Below are 23,968 nucleotides of genomic sequence, written 5' to 3'. Positions count from 1 at the left end.
CAGTTTATAGTCAACTTGGCCAGTCAGTATTTATGCCACATGAACTATTACACCATTACAGAGATGGTTTCCCAAACAGCTTCTTAGTGCCTGAGGTCAAAGACGCCTGTGTTTCCCACAGATGAAAAACATCCCAAAGTGTTATTTGAATGGCTGCCCCCAGACCTATGGAATCTCAGTGATGCTGCTTCATTGTTGTTTCCTGTTTCTTACTTTTAAACTCCCTTTATCCTCATATCCACCAACTCCCAAAGTTGCTGAGTTTACAGATGTACCTTTGCAACCTAATGCAATGTTGGGACTCATAAAACAAGACTCCACAATGAAAGCCTCGGAAGCAGCCTGAGAAAAGTTTTTCTCTGACCTTCTCCTCCCCTCTATCTCTCAGTCCCATTCCCCGCCAGGCTAGCCACAGAAACTAGCATCCCTCTTCCCCAAGGCAGGTCATAGACACCAAAACCCCTTTTCCTCAAAGCCAGCCAAAAACCTAAAACTATTACTCTAACTTTCCCTCTGCCTTTCTGTGTAAACACTGGTCATCAAGAAGTTATCCAACCTACCTTTTTTTGACTATGGTCATAAGATCCCCATTCCAGAGAGTGTCCTGCCCCATACCCAGAAGAAGGGAATGTATGCTCAGGGAGGCCAAGAAGATTCTCGACAGACAGGCCTTGCTGAGTTTTCCCCACTCAGTCTGTTAGCCTTAGATCATACTCTTTTGTCCAATCACAATTGGACAAAATGTACGGACGCAACTGTCCATACTTTGTTGAACCTAAGCAAAAGAATAGACAATTCCCCCTGTATCTTCAGGTCTTCACTCTGAGGGCCCCCATGTACACATTAATTTGTATGCCTTTTCTCCAATTAATCTGCCTCTTGTCCACGATTTTCAGTGAACATTCACAGAGCAAAGAGGAAGGTTCTCCCTTGGCCCCGACAGCATACAGCAGCAAAGACCAGCAAGAAATGCTTTTAATCTTTTATGTTCATAGAGACTCTAATGTGAGGATTTTTAATATAAAATGATCATTGATCACTAAAGCTATCCTGCAGTTTTAAAATGAAGAATAGTTTTAGAAATATAGCAATGAAGCATGTAAAACAAAAAGAACAATGTGATGATAAAGCAAAAACAAAGGTTGGCATCACTGCTGGGATAAGAATGGCACAAAATACTGATTCTTTAAATGAGACTAAAAAAAAGAATTAAAGGTGATATATGCCATGAGCATTTTTCTTATACTTTGTCTTATGCCTAGTTTTTTTGTTTGTTTGTTTACTTTTTTAAGTTAGTTTCACTCACATTCTGAAATGGTCTAACTAAGAAGAGGCCACAATGAAAATATAAAAGAAACATGGAGAGAATAACAGATCATAGCTGCACTTTCTACTATGCTTTTCTAACTGTTCATTTATATTTTGTATGATTTCTCCTAAGAAAAACGGAAAACCATTTCAGAAAAAGACCCAAAAGAATGAGAAGACTTTTAGTAGTCTAACCCACTTGATAGAGAACCACTGTGAGGACAGTAGCTAGCCCAAACTTTTTATTGGATACTCCTCACTAAAAAATTTAATGTTTCATATATATATATACACACACATAAATTTTATACATGTTCTATTATACTGTGTAATTTATAAAATATATAAGTTATAAAAAATAGAAATTTTTAAATGCTGAAATTAAAAATACAGAAATTAAAGCTCTAATTTTTTTTTAATCCAAAAGATTTTCCTGCACTCCCTGGGATGAATTCTAGGTTGGACTACAGATTTTCAAGATTTTCCTTGCATCCTTAAGAAAAGTTAGAATAAACAGAAGACTTGGGCCCTTGAAGTTTAATTTGCTATTTGAAAACAATTCAGGTTTAATATAGCAAGTTAGCATATACAAGTTTGAATGGCTACATTTATGGTATTATGAAGAAGTGCTTTCCCTTGTCTAAATAGCAGTTATGGAGAAAGAGTGCATTTGTTTGTAATATCTGATAAATTGGGCCCAGGATTGAGTTCATTTAATGAACTAAAAACTCAAAATAAACATTAATCTAGTAGTACAAACATCTAGTATTTACTATTAAATGATCACAATCAGTTATTATTGATAATAATCATAAGCAGGCTTTATGAAGGCATAATAGATTATTATCATTTTAACTAGATTACACACCTCTTAAAGAGAGCATCTTATAACCCTTTATTTTCCCAGTGTAGGCATAGCAAGGTGCCTACAAAAATGTTTACATTATTTCCCTTCATTGTATTTGCTCAGGCACTTGCGCAACTAGGTCAAACCTGGTTTGCAACAAGTTGATGAACCTGCTACCTGACATTTCTGTCCCTGACATGAAAACTTCCTGACATTCCTGTCCCTGACATGAAAGTTTCTCTTAATTCACAGTCAACTTAGCTACCACAGATTGGAACGTGAGGGGCTGAAATAGGCAAGGAGACAGCATGAGGAGGAGGTTGCCTTAGAAATTATGTCTACTCGCCAGAAGGAAAAAAAAAAAAAAATCCCCAGAAAGCCTTTCATCAAGGGAGGATCTAAACTCTAACACAGAACTGTTATCTATCCGCACATGAATTTGGGGGGAAGGAGGAGAAAGAGGGAGGTAATCGGTATAATTCATCCCCAAGGCTCTTTCCAATTCCAAGACTGATTCAAAATTGGAGAGAATGGTGGAACAAACACACCAACATTCTGAACCCCTTCCACTCTTCACCAAGGAAAGAAGGAAGGAAGGAAGGAAGGAAGGAAGGAGGGAGGGAGAGAAAGAGGGAGGGACAGAGGGAGGGAGGGAAGGATTGGAGGGGAGGGGAGGGGAGGGAAAGAAGTAGAGAATGAAGGAAGGGAGAAGAGGGGAGAGGAGAAGGGGGGGAGAGAAAAGATAGAAAAAGATAAACCCTGGCCCTTTATGTCACTCTCCATTTCTGGGATGACCTAGTTCTGCCAAAAGAAGAACCCAGCAGCGGGGTGTGCCAGGACGAGGTACTATTCTCCACCTGAGACCCCACAGTAGCTAGAACAAAGCATTTCCTCTTCTCCACACCCCAACCCAACCCAACTGGCCTGAAATCATTTTACAAATTCTGGGGGACATCGAATCTCTGTCCCTGGCCTTGAGTAAACCCAGAAAAGTAGATGGGCCAAGAAATAGATTGGAAAAGTGGATCAGGCCCTGCGGCAGCAATTTAGATGGAGGGTAACGCAGAGGCGGGGCAGGCGTGGAGTCTCGAGTTTATTCTCTATGACTGGGACACAGCTGGCTTTGAATAAGAATATTAAGTATACAGCACCATATTTTGGTCTTGAGCCCAGCCTCCAGCCCGTGGCACTCGGCCATTCGTCTCCGCCAGCAAGGCCCTGGCCCTGATTGCCGCGATGCAGGGAATGCCCATCAACTTGCAGTCACACCTGTTAGGTGTTTCTCCGCTCAGTGTCTCCGCCCAGCAAGCGACCCCCGCACGGCCGGAGCCCCTGTGTTGAGGGGGCGCACCGGCAGGAAGAAGCAGGGCCGGGCCTTCCCGAGCAGACCCTGTGGGACTCGGTGCGGCGGGCGGGCGGGCGCGCGCGTGGGGGCGGCCTGCGAAGGCGGGAGAGGTCGAGGCAGGCGGAGAGGGGCATTGGCAGGGCGGGGGCAGGGCCGCCGCTGCTCGCGTTACGTTCCCAGAGCCTGCGGCGGAGGCGCGGGGCTAAGCAGCGGAGGGGATGGGGCTTGCACGAGCTTCTGCATTTCCCCTCACAGCCCCGGCGCCACCTCCCCTGGCTGGGCCGCGGTGCCCGTTAGGCCGCGCAGGGTGAGAGCTAGAGCGGGCGCGGGCGGGCGGCACCTCGCCTGGGACTGGAAGGGAGGGCGCAGCGGGGCCATGGCGGGGGGATTCCGCTAGCCGGGCGGCCCGCGCGTCCCCTGAGTGCACCAGCCCCCGCTGCCGCGGGACCGCGGCCGGGACGGAGCTCCCTGCGCGCCCCCCGGGGGCCGGCAGCAGCCAGGAGGCGGCGCGGGGCTCGGCCGCTCGGCCCTGCAGCTCCGCGCACCCGGCAGCGGCGGCTGTGCATCCTCGGGCGTTCGGACAGCCTCCGAGCCCATGGCGGGGAGCGACGTGGACAGCGAGGGCCCCGCACGGAGGGGCGGCGCGGCGCGGCGTCCGGGGGCCCCGGGCGGGCCAGGAAGCGAGGCGGCAGCCGGCTGCCCGGAGCCGCTGTCCACTGCTGAAGCGCCGGCTGAGAGCGCCACGCTGCCCGCCTGGATGCGCCTCTACTTCTACGGGATGCACGGGATCACCCTGGACGTGCTGGTGTCCTCGGCCCGGCGCTTCGCCCGCAGCCCGGACCTGCGGATGCTAGGGTTTTCCTCGCCCTACCGCTGCCTGCTGCACTCGCTCACCCATTTCGCCCTGGAGAAGGTGTACCTGCAGCAGCGGCGCTGTCCCAGCGCCTTCGTCTTCAATTTCCTCCTCTACCCCTCGGCCCACGTGGGGCTGCAGACCCTAGCGGGCCAGGCGCTACTACTCAGCCTGGGCGGCGGGGCGGGGGTCGCGGTGGCGCCAGGGGCGCTGGACCTGGCGCTGCAGTACGTGCTGGCCCTCTACCACTGCCAAGTGTTCCTGAAGCGCTTCCTGCGCTTGCGGTACCGGCGACAGAGGCGGCGGCAGCAGCAGCAGCAGCAGCAGCAGCGGAGGGGCGCGCTCCCCGCGCCTCCCGGCGCCCGGGTCCCTACTGCGGCCGGAGCCCGGCGGCGACGACCCCGTGGCCCCAGGGGCGCCGGGGGAGCCCCCAGCCAGGGGCTGCCCGACCTACCCCGCTTTCTTTTCTTCGGAATGCACGGCTTTCTGGATGAGATCTTCTTCACCTTCTTTTTCAACGTACTGGGGCAGGGGGACGGAACAACCAGCGGCCACACGTCGCTCTGGTCCTTCTTTATGTACGGCAGCTGCAGTTTCGTGGTGGAAAAGCTCTACTTCCACCTCCACTACAGCCGCGGTTGGGGCACTTGGAAGCGGGTGCCCATCTACGTGATCTTCATCTACGTGTGGGAGCTGTCCTGGGGTCTGGGACTCCGCACGTGCGGGGCTTGTTCCTGGGACTATTCTCACTACCCGCTCAATTTCATGGGCCTCATTACCCTGATGTATTTACCTGGCTGGATATTCCTTAGTGTGTACCAGGACCTAATTTCCAACGTGTTGTGGAGGGTGCAGTACGTACCAACTAACTAAAACCAAAAAAGAAAGAAAGGGAAAAAGTCACTGGATTCCCACGAATGGATGCGATTTATTTTTACACATTTAAAATGAAGTGGGTTTTTTAGTCCTTTAATTTTTATACGCTTTACTAAGCTCTTCCAAATTGTTTTATTCCACCTTTTAGTTTTTCTATTTGAAACCCGTGTATAATATACTTGGAAACACTACTCGAAACATAATTCAAAGTACTTTATTCGCCAATGTTTTAAAACGTTTACAAGCCCCAACGTTTACAAGCCCAAACAGCAAAACCGTTATACCTTAACATCAGAATGATGTAGTAGTGTTTACCCATCTGGCCATAGATGAGTGATAGCTACTAATTTTTTTTTTTTTTTTTTTTGGCGGGGGGATCTTTAAATCAGAGACCAGTGATTTTTACAAGATTTGGCTAAATTTTCTGATTCAGTGATTTGTTTACTTTCTTTTTAATCTAATTTCATTTTAATTCCTTGCCATATTTATCAATGACTAAAGAAACTCAATGTCTTGTACTCTTGAGACTACAGTTAATAGCTCTTAAAGTGCCTCCGTCTAGCACACAAGTGAAAAGAGGCTGAAAAATGTGAAAGCACGTTCTATGAACAGATTTTTAAATGAGAGGTCTTTTCTAGCAACTCAGACAGGTGACACTGTGTTAAGATATTTGATCTCCATCCAGGAAATGATTGCTTTCCAATGTGGGTAAGCCTTAAACACCAGGTGTGTTAACGTTGATCAGATCCTGTGTTATCTATGGCTGTAAATTTTTGTTACTGTGCAATAATGTAAAATGTTTACCTTACATAGCCGAGGGCCAAGTGAAATTATATCACCTTCCACAGTGTTCTAACTCCAAGGACCCTTTTCTACATGGAACTTCAAGGGCAGAAACATTACCTTTGAATAAAATGAACCTGAATGTTCACTCTAATTACATTAAGCCTAATTGTTTTCTGTGAATACAGATATGTTTTCAGCATATTTCTGCCATGGTTCTTTTTCCTTCTGGGCCCAGAGTCCTTGGGCCAGGCTTGATGTGGTAATGTGCATTATAAATCAATGGTAGCTTTGTGGTGACTTAACTATTGATGTCTGCAAGCTCTGAAGTTAAATGAGATGATGTAAACCATTTTAAGAAATTCATGCCTAATTAATAATGTATTTTGATGTTGTTTGCTGTTTTATTACATTTATAAAAGAGTAGAATTCAGTGCAGCTCAGCCAGGGATGACGAATATCCTCTCAGTTTTTATTACAATCAGGAAAATTTCATGTATAGAAATGAGTGGTTTTCTATTCAAATTATCAGCGAGCCTATGCTGTAAAAAGGGACTTTTTTCTGTTTTTAAAAAATGTTTGCTCCAGGAGTAGAAAAGAATATGTATTTAAATTTGATTAAGTTAGACATAGTTATGAGTGTTATATATTTTAAACCACTATCTGAGGTTATAAGCTAAATTAAGAGTAATGAATGCTATATAATCAACTTCACCTGTGAAACGGACCGCGCAAAACATTATTTTAGCCAAAATGCTATACTCAAAGCTGAATAGAAACTTAAATATAAGCTAACTGTTTGCAAAGAGTTTCACTTAAGAAAAGTTCTCTATGACACTTGGTCACGGATCAAAGATTTATGAAAACCCTGTGTAGAAAAAAGTATAAGCATAGTCACTCAAGTTAGGGAGATGCTGGACAGAATATTTGTAATTCAAATGTGACACATGAATCTGAGTTAAGTGTGACATCACACCACACACTCCAGCGAATACTTCACCAAATCCGAGATTTCTGAAATACTTGCTAAATGTACACATTTGCACTGTGCCCTTCACATGCTGCTCTCCAGCCCTTCTTACCTGCCTAACAGCATTCTTAGGGTCAGAAGTCCATCAAGGAAGTAGGAAAGCATGCTGTTTTGTTTTGCTTTTAATGTTAATCCTATTTAAAGGAAAAGTCCAGGTTTTCATGCATTCAATTCACTCAAGAGATAGTTACTGAGCCTCCACTATTTGCCAGGCACTTGCCTGAACTCCGTGGATATAGCTGTGAACCAACACAGACAAAATCTCTGTCCTTGGGATGCTTACGTACTAGTGCTTTGATTCATGTAAGATTATACTTATTTGCAATAGGCTATGAGAGGCAATTTTTATGAGGGCCCTCATCAAGCCTGTTCCTGGAAAATCAGTCCATCAATCTAAAACAAATACCTGTTAGCAGTCTCTCTGCTAGTTCTAGAAAGAGCTAGTTCTTATGTATTCAGGAAGTGATTAGCCTGTCTATTAACACAGCACCTCGCTTTAGGGCTTCTCATTCTGTGTTTACTCAGCTTCTTAAATGTGACATTTTGCTACAAACTTTGATCCTTTAAGGAAAACCAGGGAAAAGAAGGAACCATCAGATCATTCAATTGTGTCACTAACTAGTAATTCAAATACAGAAATGAGATGGCAATGTGATGATAGTTAATATCTAATTAGCACTTACCACCTACAAGGAACTCTTCTAAGGGGTGTGTGTCTGTGTGTGTGTGTGTAAAGAAATATGTGAAAATATGTGTATGTATATATCTTAGGGGAATATATATATATATTCATATATATCTCGGGAATACACATATTCATATATATATCTCAAGGGAATAGATATATATTTTATTTATATATATCATGTATATCTCTTAATATATATACATATGTGCACATATATTCACTTAAACCTCTAACAGCCCTCCTTTTACAGATGAAGACAAGAAAACTCAAACCCAAATAGGTTAAGTAACTGCCCAAGTCATACACCTACTGAGCATTTAGATTTGAATCCGTATATACTGGACTCCAGTGTCCATTCTTAACGTCAATACTGTCATGCCTTGATCTACTGACCACAGTGGATCTTCTATGGAGTTCATTTTACAATCCATATTGCTCTTCCCTTCCACTATTATAGATGCAAGAGTAGCTGCATAAAAGCCAGGCAATAGTGGCAAAAAGACTTTCATGCTGCCTTTTTATTCCATGGTATTAAATAACAAGGGAGCTAATAGCAGGATGCATAACTGACATCAGCCTAGTTCTTATCCCGAGATGATACATCTTTATGTTTCAGTGATGCTGTGAAATACAGTACCTTGCTTGAATTCAGATAATCTTAAGAATAAGGCCAGGCGTGATGGCTGACATCTGCAGTCCCAACGCTTTGGGAACCCAAGGCAGGAGAATCACTTGAGACCAAGAGTTCAATACCAAACCGGCAACATAGCAAGTCCTCGTCTCTACAAAAAAAATTAAAAAATAAATTAGCCAGATATAGTGCCACATGCCTATAATCCTAGATACTTCAGAGGCTGAGGCAGGAGAATCACTTAAGCCTAAGAGTACAGGACTGCAGTGAGCTATAATCACACCACTGCATTCCAGCCCGGGCAACAGAGCAAGACCCTGTCTCCAAAATCAGAATAATATGCCAAAATGCAAGATACCTCATTTCACAAGCTAGGAAAAATACATATAATTATTACTACACATTTAATATGGTATTCAGGATAAATGTCATTGTAAGAGCTAAGCAGCCAAAAATTAAAACTAAATCTTTAGAGACATTTATTCTGAGTTCTAGTAAACATCTCAGAGTAAGAAATGTATTAATAGAAAAACATAAATGTAATTTATTTTTTTCTCCGTGTTTAACTTATGCAATGCTGAAATGTCTTATTAGAAGTGCTTTAAATTTTAAATCAATTCTATTTGAGCTCTGAATCTAAAAAGGAATGTAACCTTTTTAGTTTTTCTTGTTAACAGTAAATACAGAAGTTCCTGTATCACACAAGGACTCCAATAAGATCGATCATCCATTTCAATATTTCCAACATTTTAATGATTCAGTGTACTTAACTATGAATACTTTATTATAAATATTTGATATTTCATGCTTCAGCTCAGCAAAACACAGGTTAGAAAAATATAACCTGTCTTTCATTGTTTAAGAAACATTGGATAATCCTACCCCTTTGAATAAAAAGAATTTCTACTCTTGAAATAGTCTCCGTCGGCATGATAGACTTGGTTCTGTTTAAGAAAGACGGTGAATGAGAATTTTGATAGACTACTTTGGTTCGTTTCCTACTTCCAAAACACATAAAAAAATCAATATACTTGGAAAGGAAGCTACACTAACAATACAGAGTTAGAGTGATAAATAAGTAATTGTATTGTAGTATCTTAAAGCATTTTAATAAAATCAATTTTCCTTATATTAAAAGGCATTAAAATCTTTTATCTTTTATGTTAATTTTTAATATACTATCTTGAACAATGCTTAATGGAATTAAGCTCCTTTACTGAAGGAAAGTCAGAAGAAAGTATATGGTTCCCACACCCCTATGTATCAAACACATGCTCAGCTTATACTGAAGAGAAAGATGGCAGCAAAAGATGATTCTGTTACATTTCCAGGGTGTTTTTAGTTTTTTTCCTATTCTTAGGCTTGGTACTGGAGCATCTAACAAAGATAGCAATTGTCTGTGTGGACCTCTATTCGCTAGAATTAGCCTCATTCTCATTTTTAACATTGAGGCCTCAAGCCAGCCACCAGCAGCTCAAATTGTAAATTAACCTGTGATGTGGATAGAGAAATTTTTTTTTTTGCTTTTAAAATATTTATTTTATAATTGACAAATGAAAAATTATATTTATGGTATACAATGTGATATTTGAGAAATTTTTTATTGAAGACTTTTTTTCTTTTAATGTAAAGAAAACATAGAGAATGGTTTCCTTAATTTCTAAATTATCTTTGCAAAAATCGTCAAGCAAATTACCAGACATCTGACAGAGAAACATGGATCCTTAACACGCAGAAATGTTTAATTTTCATCTTACCTCTTAAAAATTCTACAAAATGCAAAAGTCACATGAACCAACTTTCCCAACTAAAAAGAAAAATAAATAATATGTCTTTAATGTGATTGAGGAAAATCAAGTGTTGAAAGAAATCGTGAAAGTTAATAACATCCAGCCTTCCACCCAAGGCAAGAATTTACTCTGAAAGATGGTTTCTTGGCTCAGTTTTTACTACTTAAGAAAGTATTAATTGTGTTTTTCACACAAAGGCTAAATGGGAGGAAAGCCGTTGGCAGCTGAGTTGATAAACCCCACTTTCAGTGAAGTAAGAAGTCTTCCAAAGTTTTTCAGAGCTAATATATGCAGGCCAAGCGCACTGGCTCATGCCTGTAATTCCAACAATTTGGGAAGCTAAGATGGAAGGATCGCTTGAGACCAGAAGTTTGAGTCCAGCCTGAGCAACATAAGGAGACACAATCTGTACAAAAAAATCAAAGATTAGCCAGGCTCTGTGGCATATGCCACCAGCTACTCAGGAGGCTTAAGTGGGAGGATCCCTTGCACACAGAAGGCTAAGGCTGCAGTGACTTTTGATGGACTCCAGCCTGGGTGACAGAGTGAGACCCTGTATCAAAAAAAAAAAAAAAAAAAAATCAGTGTTTCATTCTTTTTCCATGATACTTATGATCTCTTTATTTTCTTTATTGTACCTTTTCAAATGATGCTTCATTCATGGAGCCTAAGCAGCAAGTTTTTGAAAGCTTTTTAGGGTAATTATATTACTTCAGAAAATTAAAAAAAAATACATTGATTGCAGGTTTAGAAAACTAAATTCTAGACACTCTGCTTGAGTCGTTGGAGTCTCAACCTGGTTCAAGCCAAGAAAAGCCTTTGGCGAACTGCTCTGGTCAACCTACAGAACATCACCTGGTGAAGTTTCCTGGTAACTTATCCTCGCAGACCTAAACAGCTGTACCAAGAAAGAAATTGAGAGGCCATAGGTGTCACAGAGACAAGGAGCTAGCCAAAGAAGGGTGAAAGATTCCATCGATCAACAGTCCATCCAAGAAATTGTTCTTACCATATTAAGGAGAAAATTAGCTCCACTTTTCATGGGATTTCAGCAGATGTTCATACTATATACAAGATATTTTATTAAAATATTATTAATATCCATAATGAAAACAAAAATAGCCTTATAGGATCTCAGATTCCAAACTTCAAATATTGAAAAGTCATTACTGGGGGAAAATAATATTGAGAACATGCAGAAAGTTTATATCATTTTGTTATGATTACCTAATAACTTTTAGGACAAAAACAAAATTAAATAGGCTCTTGTACACTTCTGAAGGAGAACTATTTTAGTCTAATCCTTTTATTAGTAGCAATGAATGAAGAGGAAGAAAAAATAAATAAAAGAGTTCCCTGGTGTACGAGAGAGAGCAGTCAGATTCCAAATACTTAAAAGCAAGAGTTTAATAAAATTCATCATAGGACTTACTCATAATGCTGATATTTAAAGCAAACAAAACAAAACAGAAACAAAAGAATAATTAAGGCAGAAATTGAAGATCAGTTGAGAAGGATACTATTCAATAGCCATAGAGAGCACATGTGTTAATTTTCTATGGGTAAAATAATTGGAATACGTGAATGTTATTCTATATCTTTCTAGCATGCAAGATTTGCATTCCAAAGTAAATTTTGGGTTCAGGAAACACTGCACACCCTAGGTTTGACAGAATACCAAATGTATACTTTATTGAGTTAATATTTATTTAGTGGAATTTCTGAGTTTATTTTTTATGTAATGATGTTATTGGGCATGCTATGAAAGTTTTAATAATAGTGTTATTGAAGTGTCTACTCAGTGCACGAGTAAAGAGACCACAACTTATTAAAAATCTAAAATCACAGAACTTTAGAGCTTAAGAGGATAACTAATGGTCACCTAGTTCAACTCCCAGCCCATACAGTAATTCCTTCTAGATCATCTTGGACGTGTGTCCATCCGTCTTCATGATCATTTCCAATGACAGATCATTGTACTTACTCAGATCTCCCAAGAAAATGTGTTTCTTTGTTCTATAGCTTAGATTGTTAGAAAGGTCCAAACAATAAGACCACATCTGTAACTCAGTCATTTTTTGGAGTTTTCAATTCATGGACAAACCAAAAACCAAAGATTTTTTTTTTTATTATTATACTTTAAGTTTTAGGGTACATGTGCACAACATGCAGGTTTGTTACATATGTATACATGTGCCATGTTGGTGTGCTGCACCCATTAACTCGTCATTTAACATTACGTATATCTCCTAATGCTATCCCTCCCCCTCCTCCCACCCCACAACAGGCCCCGGTGTGTGATGTTCCCCTTCCTGTGTCCATGTGTTCTCATTGTTCAATTCCCACCTATGAGTGAGAACATGTGGTGTTTGGTTTTTTGTCCTTGTGATAGTTTGCTGAGAATGATGGTTTCCAGCTTCATCCATGTCCCTACAAAGGACATGAACTCATCATTTTTTTATGGCTGCATAGTATTCCATGGTGTATATGTGCCACATTTTCTTAATCCAGTCTATCATTGTTGGACATTTGGGTTGATTCCAAGTCTTTGTTATTGTGAATAGTGCCACAATAAACATACATGTGCATGTTTCTTTATAGCAGCATGTTTTATAATCCACCAAAAACCAAAAATTTGAAGAAAGTTTCCAAGTGTGTCATAATCGTCTTACCCCAGGTTAAATATCCCAAAATATTTCAGCAATATTTAATAAAGTATAATAATAAAGCTATTTCCAACTTGGTCTAGAAATTTTATCTCTGCAGATAGGAAACAACATTACACACGATTAGCTATTTTTGCAGCTCAACCCTGCCATTGTTTCAATTGAATTTTCATTTCTCGAAATACCCTAGGTCTCCTTCCAGTGAACTACCATTAAGCCAGCTGGTCCTCTTTATGCACTTATACATTCATATAAAGATAGTGGACATGGATCTCTGTTATTCCAATACTGCATGACTAGGACCTGAAAGTGAGTTAGAGAGAAGTGACAGCAAGTAGAGTGAAGAAGGGAAAAGTTACCATTGAATTTACTCTTCATTTCTTTTGTTTCTTCTATTTTCCTGCTGTCTTCTCCTGGGATTAGACGCAATGTCATTTTCCCTGTTTTCTCAACACTTAGCAAAGAACATAGCTAAGAGTAGATGCTCAGAAATTTTTTGTTGGTTCTGAATGTTTATGTCAGACATAATAGTGGAAGCATAACTTAGAAATACTACCAGGTGGCATATGTGATTTCAATAGGACATTTATTTATAGAACATATACAAGAATCACCTTGTGCCTAGAAAAAGAGGTACAAATGTTTTAATTTTTCATATTTTTCCCTCCTCTGCTCAGCAGCTTCTTTACCCAGGCAAAAACCTCAGTTAGCCCTCTAAGAGAGTTTAAATACCTGGTGGACTTTTAAATTTGTAGGCTAGTCAGAGAACCTAGCTACCCTTAAAAACATTATTTCTGAACCATGAATTTAGAAAGAAAAACTGATGTTCATGTGAACTAGTTGGAAAGAGTATGTTTTATGATGTGACTCTTCTCTAAAGACTGATTTGCTCAGTTTGCAGCTATTTTTATTTTTTTATTTTTAAAAAGAGATGTTATTGTTTAGAACAGTTTCAGATTTGCAAGAAAACTGTGATGATAGTACACAGCTCTTATACACCCATTAACATCTTGCATTAGTATGAGTCTTTTGTTGTTATTTAGGTACCTATATTACTAACAAGAGCCCACACATTATTCAGATTTCCTTAGTTTGTACCTAATGTCCTTTTCTCCAGGATTCCATTCAGGACACAACATTGTGTGTTCCTGAATGGAACAAGAAGAAAATGCTCATGACAATTATATTTTTCATTTCTGTAATTGTTTATGTGGGCACGGCAGGTATTCATAACTACTTTCTTTCATTATTCATTTTGTATTCACTTTGCTTTCAGCAAATACTTCAGCTGGTCGTGGTTCTTTACCTGGTGGTGTAAACCAAACCTTCATTCTGAAAGGTCTGGGTCATTACAGACCTGGATTGGACTGGACAGTTGCTATGGTTTTCCACTGACCTTAATCACAAGGCATAGTAATGCTAAGAGACTCCCTAAGGGATCTCCTGTATTCCAGATCTATTCTTTCTTACCTCCGTTGTGAAGCAGCAGTCCAAATTTCCCCTTGTTAGTCAGAATAAATCACCCCAGCTAGCACAGTAACTCCCTTTTTTGCCTGTTGATTCAGAGGCATGAGGAATCCAAAGTAACTGAGTGGCAGTCTTAACTTCCAGTTCAATAGAATGATTGTTGTGTCTCCTGAAGGAAGCATTTCTCCCTTTGAATCTAAGACCTCTAGGCCAGTGGAGCATAAGGTCATGGGAACAGGAAGCAAAAACTTTGCTGGTGGGTCACCATGTGTAATCCAGGTCCACTCGTTGATTCTTGGACCCATGAATGCTGGCTATGGGAGAAACACTCATATAATTCATATGATGTTAAACCTTGCCCCAGCCCTGCAAGGCATTGTCATCTAGCCGGTGCTATAACTGAGTCTTCAAAAGGCCATTCCACCATTCTATGAAGCCAGCTGTTTCAAGATGGAGGAAAATATGGTTAAACCAGTAAATTCCATGAGTATGGACCCACTGTCATACTTTATTTGCTGTGAAGTGAGTTCCTTGATCACAAGCAACGCTGTGAGGAATACCGGGACAATGGATAAGACATTCTGTAATTCCATGAATGGTAGTTTTGGCAGATGTATTGCATTCAGGAAACACAAATTTATATTCTGAGTAAGCATCTATTTCAATAAGGGCAAAATGCTGCCCCTTCCATGATGGAAGCAGCCCAACGTAATCAACCTGCCATCAGCTCGCTGGGTGATTGCTTTGGGGTATGGTGCTATACTGGGGACTCAATCTTGATCTCTGCTGCTGCCAAATTGGGTACTCAGCAGCAGGAGTAACAGGCCTGCCTTGGTGAGTGGAAGTCTATGTTGCTTACCTCATGCATAACCTCCATTCCTACCATCATAGACACTTTTTTCATGAGCCCACTGGGTGATGCCAGGGGTGGTGAGAGAAAGAGGCTTACTGGTATTCACAGAATGGGTTATCTTATTCAATTAATTATTAAAATTCTCCTCGGCTGATGTCATCTTTTGGTGTGTATTCACATGGGACTCAAATATCTTTAATAGTTTTTGCTCTTTCAGTGAGTTTTATTCACATACCTCTTCCCAAATTTTCTTGTTACCAATTTTCCAAATATATTCCTTCCAAGCCCCTGACCATCCAGCCAAATCGCTGACCACAGTCATGAGTTGTTACATAATTACACATCTGGACATTCCTTCTTCCAAACCAAGTGAACAACCAAGTACACTGCTCAAAGTTATGTGGAAGGGTTTTTTTTCATCACTGTCCTTTCTTTCATACAGTCCTTACAGATACAGGCTGTATTGGTACAGCCATCCACTTTTGGGTGGTACCTACATATCATGCAGAACCATTTATAAACCAGGTCCAAGTCTTCTCTTCCTCTGTCAACTCATTATAGGGAAACCCCATGAAGCATAGGTAAAGGTTGGGAGAGAGGAGGCAGTGTAGCAGAAGTGGGCAACATGGGCATTTGAGCCACTTTATATAACTTACTTATGCCCTCAGGGCTTGCTCAGGCCCAATCACATATATATCATTTCCATTTGATAATGGAGTGCTGGTTTGCATGCCCAACTTTGTGGCTTGGTAGTCAGATAACACCCAGTTCATGATGGGCAGCTCAGGTCACATGGTAACTTGGTGAACCATGGTTAAGTATTCAGTATCTAGTATGACACAGTAGAAGTAGCAGGCCAACAGTTATTTCTAAAAAAAAAAAAAAAAAAAAAAAGTAGCTATCCATAGAGAATGGCTGGGATTTGCTCTACAATCCTAAGGCCCTACAGTACAATTCACCTATGGGGGCCTGCTTAAGGCTCCAAACAGCATCCCTATCTACCATTGACATTTCAAACACCATTGGATCTGCAGTTGTCAATGACACCACAATCTCTGAGTCTCTCACCCATCTGACTGTATTTATTCCTGTATCTCTTGCAGGCTTCCTGTTTTCTTGTACTTTGGAAAGTCCTCAAGTCTCTGAGACTACATTCATTGACATTGAGTCCAGGAGGCCCAAAATGTCACTGTGGCCCAAGCAGCTAAGCAGCTTACACAGCAACTCGTATTTGTTGCAAGACCTTCTTCTGTCTTGGGCCCCACTCAAAACTGGCAGCTTTTTAGGTCATTCAGTAAATGGGCCAGAGTAACATACTAGAATATGTGGAATACAAAGGGGGTCCCTAGCTGTTGTGCCTCTTTTTGGTGTAGGAGTTGTAGACCAGATACAACAACTTATTCTTTACTTAGGAGAGAGATCTCAATATGCCCCACACCACTGGAACCCTAGAATTTTCAAGAGGGAGAAGGTGCCTAAATTTTGCTAGTTTTAATTTCTATCCTAAGGCACACAAATGGCCTTACCAACAAGTCTAGAGTATTTACTACTTCTTGATCCTAGGTCCAATCAGCAAAAGGTCACCAATGTGATGGACTAGTGTGATATCTAAATCAATCAAAGAAAGGAGAGTCAATCAATATCCCTGACAATTAAATTATGACATAATGCTGGAGAGTAAATATACTCATGAGATAAGACAGTGCAAGTATATTGCTGGCCTTGCCAGCTTAAAGCAAATTGCTTCTGGTGTGTCTTATCAGCAAGTATGGATAAAAAGGCATTTGCCAGATCAACAGCTACGTACCAGGTATCAGGGCTATGTTAATTTGCTAAAGCAATAAAACCATATCTAGTATAGCAGCTGCAATTGAAGTCACCACTTGGCTAAGTTTATGATAATCCACTGTCTTTCTTTAAGACCCATCTGTGTTTTCACAGGTCAAACTGAAGAGCTGAATGGGGATGTGGTGGGAATCACTACCCTGTGTCTTTCAAGTCCTCAATAATGGCACTAATCTCTGCAGTTCCTCCAAGGATATGGAATTGTTTTTGATTCACTATTTTTCTAGATAAACACAATTCTAATGACTTCCACTTGGCTTTTTCCACAGTAATAGCCCTTACGCAACAGGTCAGAGAACCAGTGAGGGGATTCTGCCAACTGATAAGTGTGTCTATTCCAATTATGCATTCTGGAACTGGGGAAATAATCACAGAATGTGTTCAGCAACCCCCGGGACCCACTGTCAGATGGACCTGACCTAAAACTTTATTGGCCACCTGACTTCCATAAGCCTCTACATTGGAGGGCCACAGTGACATTTTGAGTCTCCTGGACTCGATGTCAGTGAATGTTGACTCAGAGACTTGAGAATTTCCCATAGTAAGAGAAAACAGGAAGCCTGCAAGAAATACAGTAATAAATACAGTCAGATGGGCAAGACCAAGAGAATGTAGTGTCACTGACAATGGAAGCATCTTAGTCCATATGGGCTGCTGTAACAAAATTCCACAAACTGAGTAGCTTAACAAAATAACAAAAATGTATTTCTTGTAGCTCTGAAGGCTGCAAAGTTCAAGATCAAGGCGCTGGCAGATTTGGTGTCTGGCGAAGGCCTATTTCCTGATTTATAGATGGCACTTTCTCGCTGTGTCCTCCCATGGTGAAAGAGACAAGCAAACTCTCTCAGGCTTCTTTTATAAGGGCACTAATCTCATTCATGAGGGGTTCTCCCTTGTGATCTAATCACCTTCCATAGGCCACCTCCTAGTACCATCACATTGGGGACTAGGATTTCTACATATGAAGTTTGAAGGACACAAACATTCAGACCACAGCAGGAGGAGAGGAGGAAGAGGAGGAGCATGTGTTCAGTATCATCAAATTTGGCATAAAATTAAAATAAGATCAAGGTCAATGACCATTATGTTTCAGAATATTCAGAAAGGCAAAGTACAGAAATATATTGAGGAGTGTGACCTGAGAAAATGGTGACAATGGCATAAATGACTTGTTTGAAATTTTGATTATATAGTGGAAAAAAAGGATAGGGCCTGTAGCTCAAGATGTGTGTGGAGTCAAGGAAGAATTTCTATATCTTAGATCAGGAGATTTGTGTGAATATAAATGCTGGTGAGAAAGAATGCAACCCAGTATAGAACTTGAAGATACAAAAGATAAAAAGGAGATAAAGTCTCACGGTTGAAGCATGCTTAAGAATAATTGATAACTACTAACATTATTGAGAGTTTACAAGTTATCTTCTAAGCATAATTAATTCTCATAACAATCTGATGAGGTAGGCACTGTTGTTATCTCCATTTTTCTATATGCTATAAATGGGACACAGGAGAACTGAATATATTTCCCAAGGCCATAGGGGTAGAGTGAGGATTTGGGCTCAGGCAGTCTGGATACCAAGCTGCATTCTCTAAACATCCACATTGACAGAAAAGCGACATAGGATTGAAAGAGGAAAAAGACATAGGGAGCTACCACTGCACTGAATTCGCACGCTGTGCATCTTATACAATCCAATGCAGAACCCAGAGAAAGCTTCTGAAGTCAGCTCTACTCAAAGGGAATTTAAATCCGTAAGTAATGACTAACTTTTGTATTTTTTTCAATCATTGATTCAGCAATGATTTGTTGAGCACCTACTATATGACAGAAACAGACACTAGGAATGCTCTAGGAATAAAAAACAAGCAAGTCTGACACGACACCTTGATTACCTACCTTATTGTATTAGTCGGCTCAGGCTGTCATAACAAAAATACCATAGATTGAGTGGCTTAAACAACAGTAATTTTTTTTCTCACCGTTCTGGAGGCTAGAGGCCCCAGATCAAGGTCCAGCAGAGTTGGTTTCTGGCGAAGCCTCTCTTTCTGGTTTGCAGACAGTCATCTTCTCTCTGGGTCCTCACATGGTGGAAAAAGATTGAGCTCCTCAGTGTCTCTCCTTATAAGGACACTAATCCTATCAGATCAGAACCCTGCTCTTATGGCCTCATCTAATCTTCATTGCTTCTACAAAGGCCCTATCTCCACATTCAGTCACATTGAAGGTTAGGGCTTCAACATATGGATTTGGAGGGAACACAATTCCATTTATAGCACTTTTAATTCCTTCTTTTAATTCCAACCAAGACCCTGTGTGATAATTGTTATTATCATTATTATCTACAACTCATGGATAAAGCCACTGAGACTTCCCCTGCCACACAGTTAGTAAGAGACAGGAATAACACTCCATTTCAGCATTCTTTTTTGGCAACATTGTATATCCCTCAGAAAGTTCAGGGCTGTGTCACTAGGCAGGGGAAAAGAGCATCCAAAAAGAGAAAGAGGGAGCATCCTTAGTTTTATCCTTGGACTATGTTATATAATCCCATTGTCATTGCTTTTTTATTGTCTCTTGGGAGGAGCTCTATTTTGTCTATGCCTAATTTTAACCTTTCTTAGAATTTGTACACAGATTGCTAAATCAGCCCCCTCCCCCGCCATTTTTATTTTTTTCTTCTGAGTCTGTCTACTTTGTTACTCAGAAAATCAGCTCTCTGCAAACATCTAATCACAGACACTCTGTCTCCAGGCCTTTCTGAAAGCTGAGACAGAGGCCTTGGAGAGCAACTCTACTCAGAGCCAATTTCCTTAATTTCATGGAACATGTTTTGAGAGGAGAGTTTAAAATATTTGACCAATGATATTCAGGAGTACAAAATCAATTTTCAATGCATTATAAATGGTGTATCATAAATGGGTAACTACATTTCCATTAAGTTTATAGGGTATTTATTTTCATTTTGGAAGCATGAATTCCTAATTGTATTTCTAGATGATCTATAAATAACTCCAAATGTGCTTATCAATGTTTTGCTTTTTAGGGCATAAAATAGATAACACAGATAACAAGGTATTTGGCTTTCTTAGGCAAATGAATTATTTTTTTTTAGTCCAGATAATCTGATATTACTTTGGAAGCTGTGTGCAAATCAGGCAATTTGGATACAATGTCCAAGGGAAATAGTGTCCTTCTAAGGAACCACTGTTTGTAGTTTAAATGTTCAGTGTGTTCCTTCTCCAATTAAAGCACAACATAGTAAAGAGACACATCCCTGGTATCATGCTTTGTGTTAGAAATCATTAGCCTCTGAAAAACAATGAAAATAGTTTGAGTGAAGAAAACTTTCTGTTGAAGCAATGAGGTGAATTTTATGAAGATAAATACATTTCAGATTTTTTAACTTTACCACACAAATTATATATTTGAGGAAATATAGGTACCTTAACATGGGTACCATATGAAGATAAATAAATTCCAGATTTTTAACTTTACCACACAAATTACATATTTGAGATAATATGGGTATCTTAATGATAAGGAATTCTGTTAGGGGTCAACCTGCACCCACATAGTTTAATGAGATCAAAACTCAAAATAGAAAAGGTAAGTGCCTGAAGTTAGCTATTCAAAATGGTCTTTATACAAAGCCACTTTGTTTTCCATTACCAAACTTTCTTGAATAGGCCCACTCACTACACCAGTTAAATGTTGATAGATAATTTGAAAATCAACTTTATATCACTTCTGTCCAGAATATTATGTAATGACAAATGTCATTTGCACTATTTAATGTCCACTAAACATACGTGGTAGCTGAACAGCTGGACTAGAGGTAGTGTACCTGAGGAGCTAAATCTTAAATTCTATTTAATTTTGACTAATTTAAAATGAAGTTATCACATGTAGCTAGTGGTTACTGTATTGAATTCCACAGCTCTAGTCTATATGTATTAGTTTGTCAGGGCTATTAGAAAAAGTGACTCAAACTGGGTGATTTAAAACACCAAAAATTACTATCTGACACTATTAGAGGTTAATAGTCTGAAATTTAGGTGTCAGTAGTGCCATGCTGTCTCTAAAGCCTGTGGGGGAGAATCCTTTCTGCCTCCTCTAGCCTCCGGTATTTGCCAGCAATCATTGGCGTATCTTAGTTTGTGGATGTATCACTCCAATCTCTGCCTTCTTCATCACATGGTCGTCTTCTCTCTGTGTGTTGCTGTGCTGAATGTTTGTGTCCCCACAAAATTCATATATTGAAAACTTAGTCCCCAATGTGATAGTATTAGCAGGTAGGGCCTCTCGGAAGTGATTAGGTCATGAGAGCAAAGCCCTCATGATTGGGACTAGTGCCCATATAAAAGAGATCCCAGAGAACAGGTTCATCCTTTCCAGCATGTGAGGACACAGCAAAAAGACATAGTCTATCAGCCAGAAAGTGCCCTCACCAAACTTCACATCTGCCCTGATATGGTGCCTCCCAGCTTCCAGATCTGTCAGAAATAAATTTTTGATGTTTATAAGTTATCCAGTTTATGGTATTTTATTATTGCAGCTCAAATAGACTAAGGCACTCTGTGTCCAAATTTTCCTCGTCTTCTAAGCACACCAGTCATGTTAGATTAAGGGTGCATTCTACTCCTGTGTGACCTCATCTTAACTAATTACATCTGCAACAATCCCATTCCCAAATAAGGTCACATACTGAGGTACTAGGGGTTAGGATTTCAACATATCTTTTAGGGAGACTTAGTTCAGACCATAAACCCATACTTTTGAAAAATAAAAAACTGAAAAAAAAAGTGTTTTCTTAAGTTAATCATTATCATTAAGGCTACTGAAAGTGTACCACTTTTACTTGGGTCTATGATCACCTTAATTTTGACTTTAATTTATAATCAAAATATTTCAGTTCAGTTCAGTTGAAACAAAATTAATTCAGAAAAGAATTTCAGAACAAAAGGTATTTTAAATAACTTCAGTTAACCCAGATTATTAGATAGTGTTTGGCATCTAAAAACCAAAAAAAGAAAGTATATAAGATTGTTATTAACTTAACAAACTTTTAAGTTGAAAACTGATTTAATTCCTTTCCTCCTGGATTTTTGTGAACCTGTTGCTGCTTCTCCCTAAATCAGCACTTGGGAATAAAAAAGTTTGACATCCAAATAAATGTGAGAAACTCTGATTTTAAAAACATTCAAGACGTTTCCTTACTGTAGAACTTACCAGAAATCGTGTTAGCTAATGCTCATTGTGAGCTTCCAAGAGCTTGATGTAGCATACACTATTTCCCAAACTTTTTGAGTACAGAATAGATTTCTTGATTTTTTTTCATTTTGTCTTGTGTTTTGGCCTCTCACACAATATGCTCTGGGAAACATTCCCTAAATGTATCAACTAATCTTCTACCTATCCCATATTTCACTGTAATCTTCCTCCTCTTGGTAACTCTACAACAGTCCTTTTGCCTGTGACATAAACTTATTCAAAAAGTATCAAAATTGAAGAGTAAAAAAACCTATTCCTTCTTGCCTACCGTATATGGAACCAGTAATCAATTCTTATCACATCTTTGAAATTATAGTTTATATTCATTTCTTTTCATTCCCTCAGTCTTCAGAAGGAATAGACATCTAATGCAACAGTTTTATAGTGTATTAGTCCATTTTCACACTGCTTATAAAGATACTGCCTGAGAGTGGGTAATTTATAAATAAAAGAGATTTAATTGACTTACAGTTCTGCATGGCTCGGGAGGCCTCAGGAAACTTACAATCATGGCGGAAGGCAAAGGAGAAGCAAGCACCTTTTTCACAAGGTGGCAGGAGAGAGAGAGAGGGAGCAGTGGAAACACCAGACACTTATCACATGACCAGATCTTGTGAGAACTCACTATCACGAGAACAGCAAGGGGGAAATCCGCCTCCATGATCCAATCATCTCTCACCAGGTCCCTCCCTTGACATGTAGGGATTACAATTTGAGATGAGATTTGGGTGGGGACACACAGCCAAATCATAAATCATGTAGTTTACGTTACTTGTGCCCATTTCTATGTAATTCAATCTGTCTGAACTAAACTTTAAATTACCACAGTCATCACATTGAAGAAAAAATTAAAGCAGCATTTTATCAAATTTTGTCTAGTAGAAAAATAATTAGATTAGCCACTATTAACTAACTGGTCATTAAATGCCTAAGATTGTGAATTATTGCTTTTTCAATTCTTGATTTATTCTCAAATTAAAGTAGAACAAAGGCAGCCTAATCATTTGGCTTGCAATCAAATACTTCCTAGGAAAGCTCTTAGAGGTCCAAATAGATTTTTCTGTCTGATTTTGACTTTTCTTTGTGAAAACTACCAATGGTTACCACTTAAAATGATGAGCCTACCATTTCTTATCGTGTCTTTTTTATCACTTAAACTCCAGGGCTCCTCTGAAGCTGGCATTACTTGACAATCATCTATGCTTGGATTCATTTTTCTAACTGTTCTCTTTTACAACTCGTTAATTGAACAAGTCTTCAAAGGATTTTGGTTGCCATGTCTTCAGAGTTGTTTTTCTCTTCTCCAGATAAAGAAAGGTCAGTTTGCCACAGTCAAATCATGTAGCTGTTTTTCCATGAAAGAAAATGTCTTTTTCAGGGCAAGTTACAGCAAGTCTACTTCTCACTAGAAAAATCATATATATTTTATATAATCATGTATTTTTATAATAATGATAATATTTGTATATATTGATATATTTTTATATAATGCATATGTGTATATCAAAAAAACTTACCTTAGTAGCATTTCTGTTCCCCTCCAATAGTATTTTCTCCCCAAATATGCAGACATATTCCTGGGGATCCAATAGTTACTGTCAACTGAAATTAAGGCTGTTGAGATAGAAATAATTTCATAAAGATTTATTTATTTATTTATTCATTTTATTTTATTTTCTTGAGATGCAGTCCCACTCTGTCTCCCAGGCAGAGT

General features: G+C 39.7%; 1 protein-coding gene and 1 long non-coding RNA gene across 2 annotated transcripts in view; one reads left to right on the top strand and one right to left on the bottom strand.

The window, feature by feature from the left end:
• The first annotated feature begins 3,650 nt into the window (after nucleotides 1-3,650).
• On the top strand, nucleotides 3,651-6,807 carry TMEM229A (transmembrane protein 229A). Its single transcript, XM_054496747.2, has one exon. It carries the CDS (start codon nucleotides 4,096-4,098, stop codon nucleotides 5,224-5,226), a length of 1,131 nt encoding a protein of 376 aa, XP_054352722.1. The 5' UTR covers nucleotides 3,651-4,095; the 3' UTR covers nucleotides 5,227-6,807.
• A 1,504-nt stretch (nucleotides 6,808-8,311) lies between these two features.
• LOC129041291 (uncharacterized) overlaps nucleotides 8,312-23,968 on the bottom strand; it is a 33,671-nt gene continuing 18,014 nt past the window's right edge. The window contains exon 3 of the long non-coding RNA XR_008503831.1: nucleotides 8,312-8,512. This is a non-coding gene — a long non-coding RNA (uncharacterized LOC129041291). The remainder of the gene's footprint in view (nucleotides 8,513-23,968) is intronic.

This window comes from Pongo pygmaeus, chromosome 6, assembly GCF_028885625.2.
Source record: "Pongo pygmaeus isolate AG05252 chromosome 6, NHGRI_mPonPyg2-v2.0_pri, whole genome shotgun sequence".
In the NCBI taxonomy this organism is placed as follows: Eukaryota; Metazoa; Chordata; class Mammalia; order Primates; family Hominidae; genus Pongo; species Pongo pygmaeus.
This window is presented reverse-complemented; position numbering and strand designations above follow the sequence as displayed.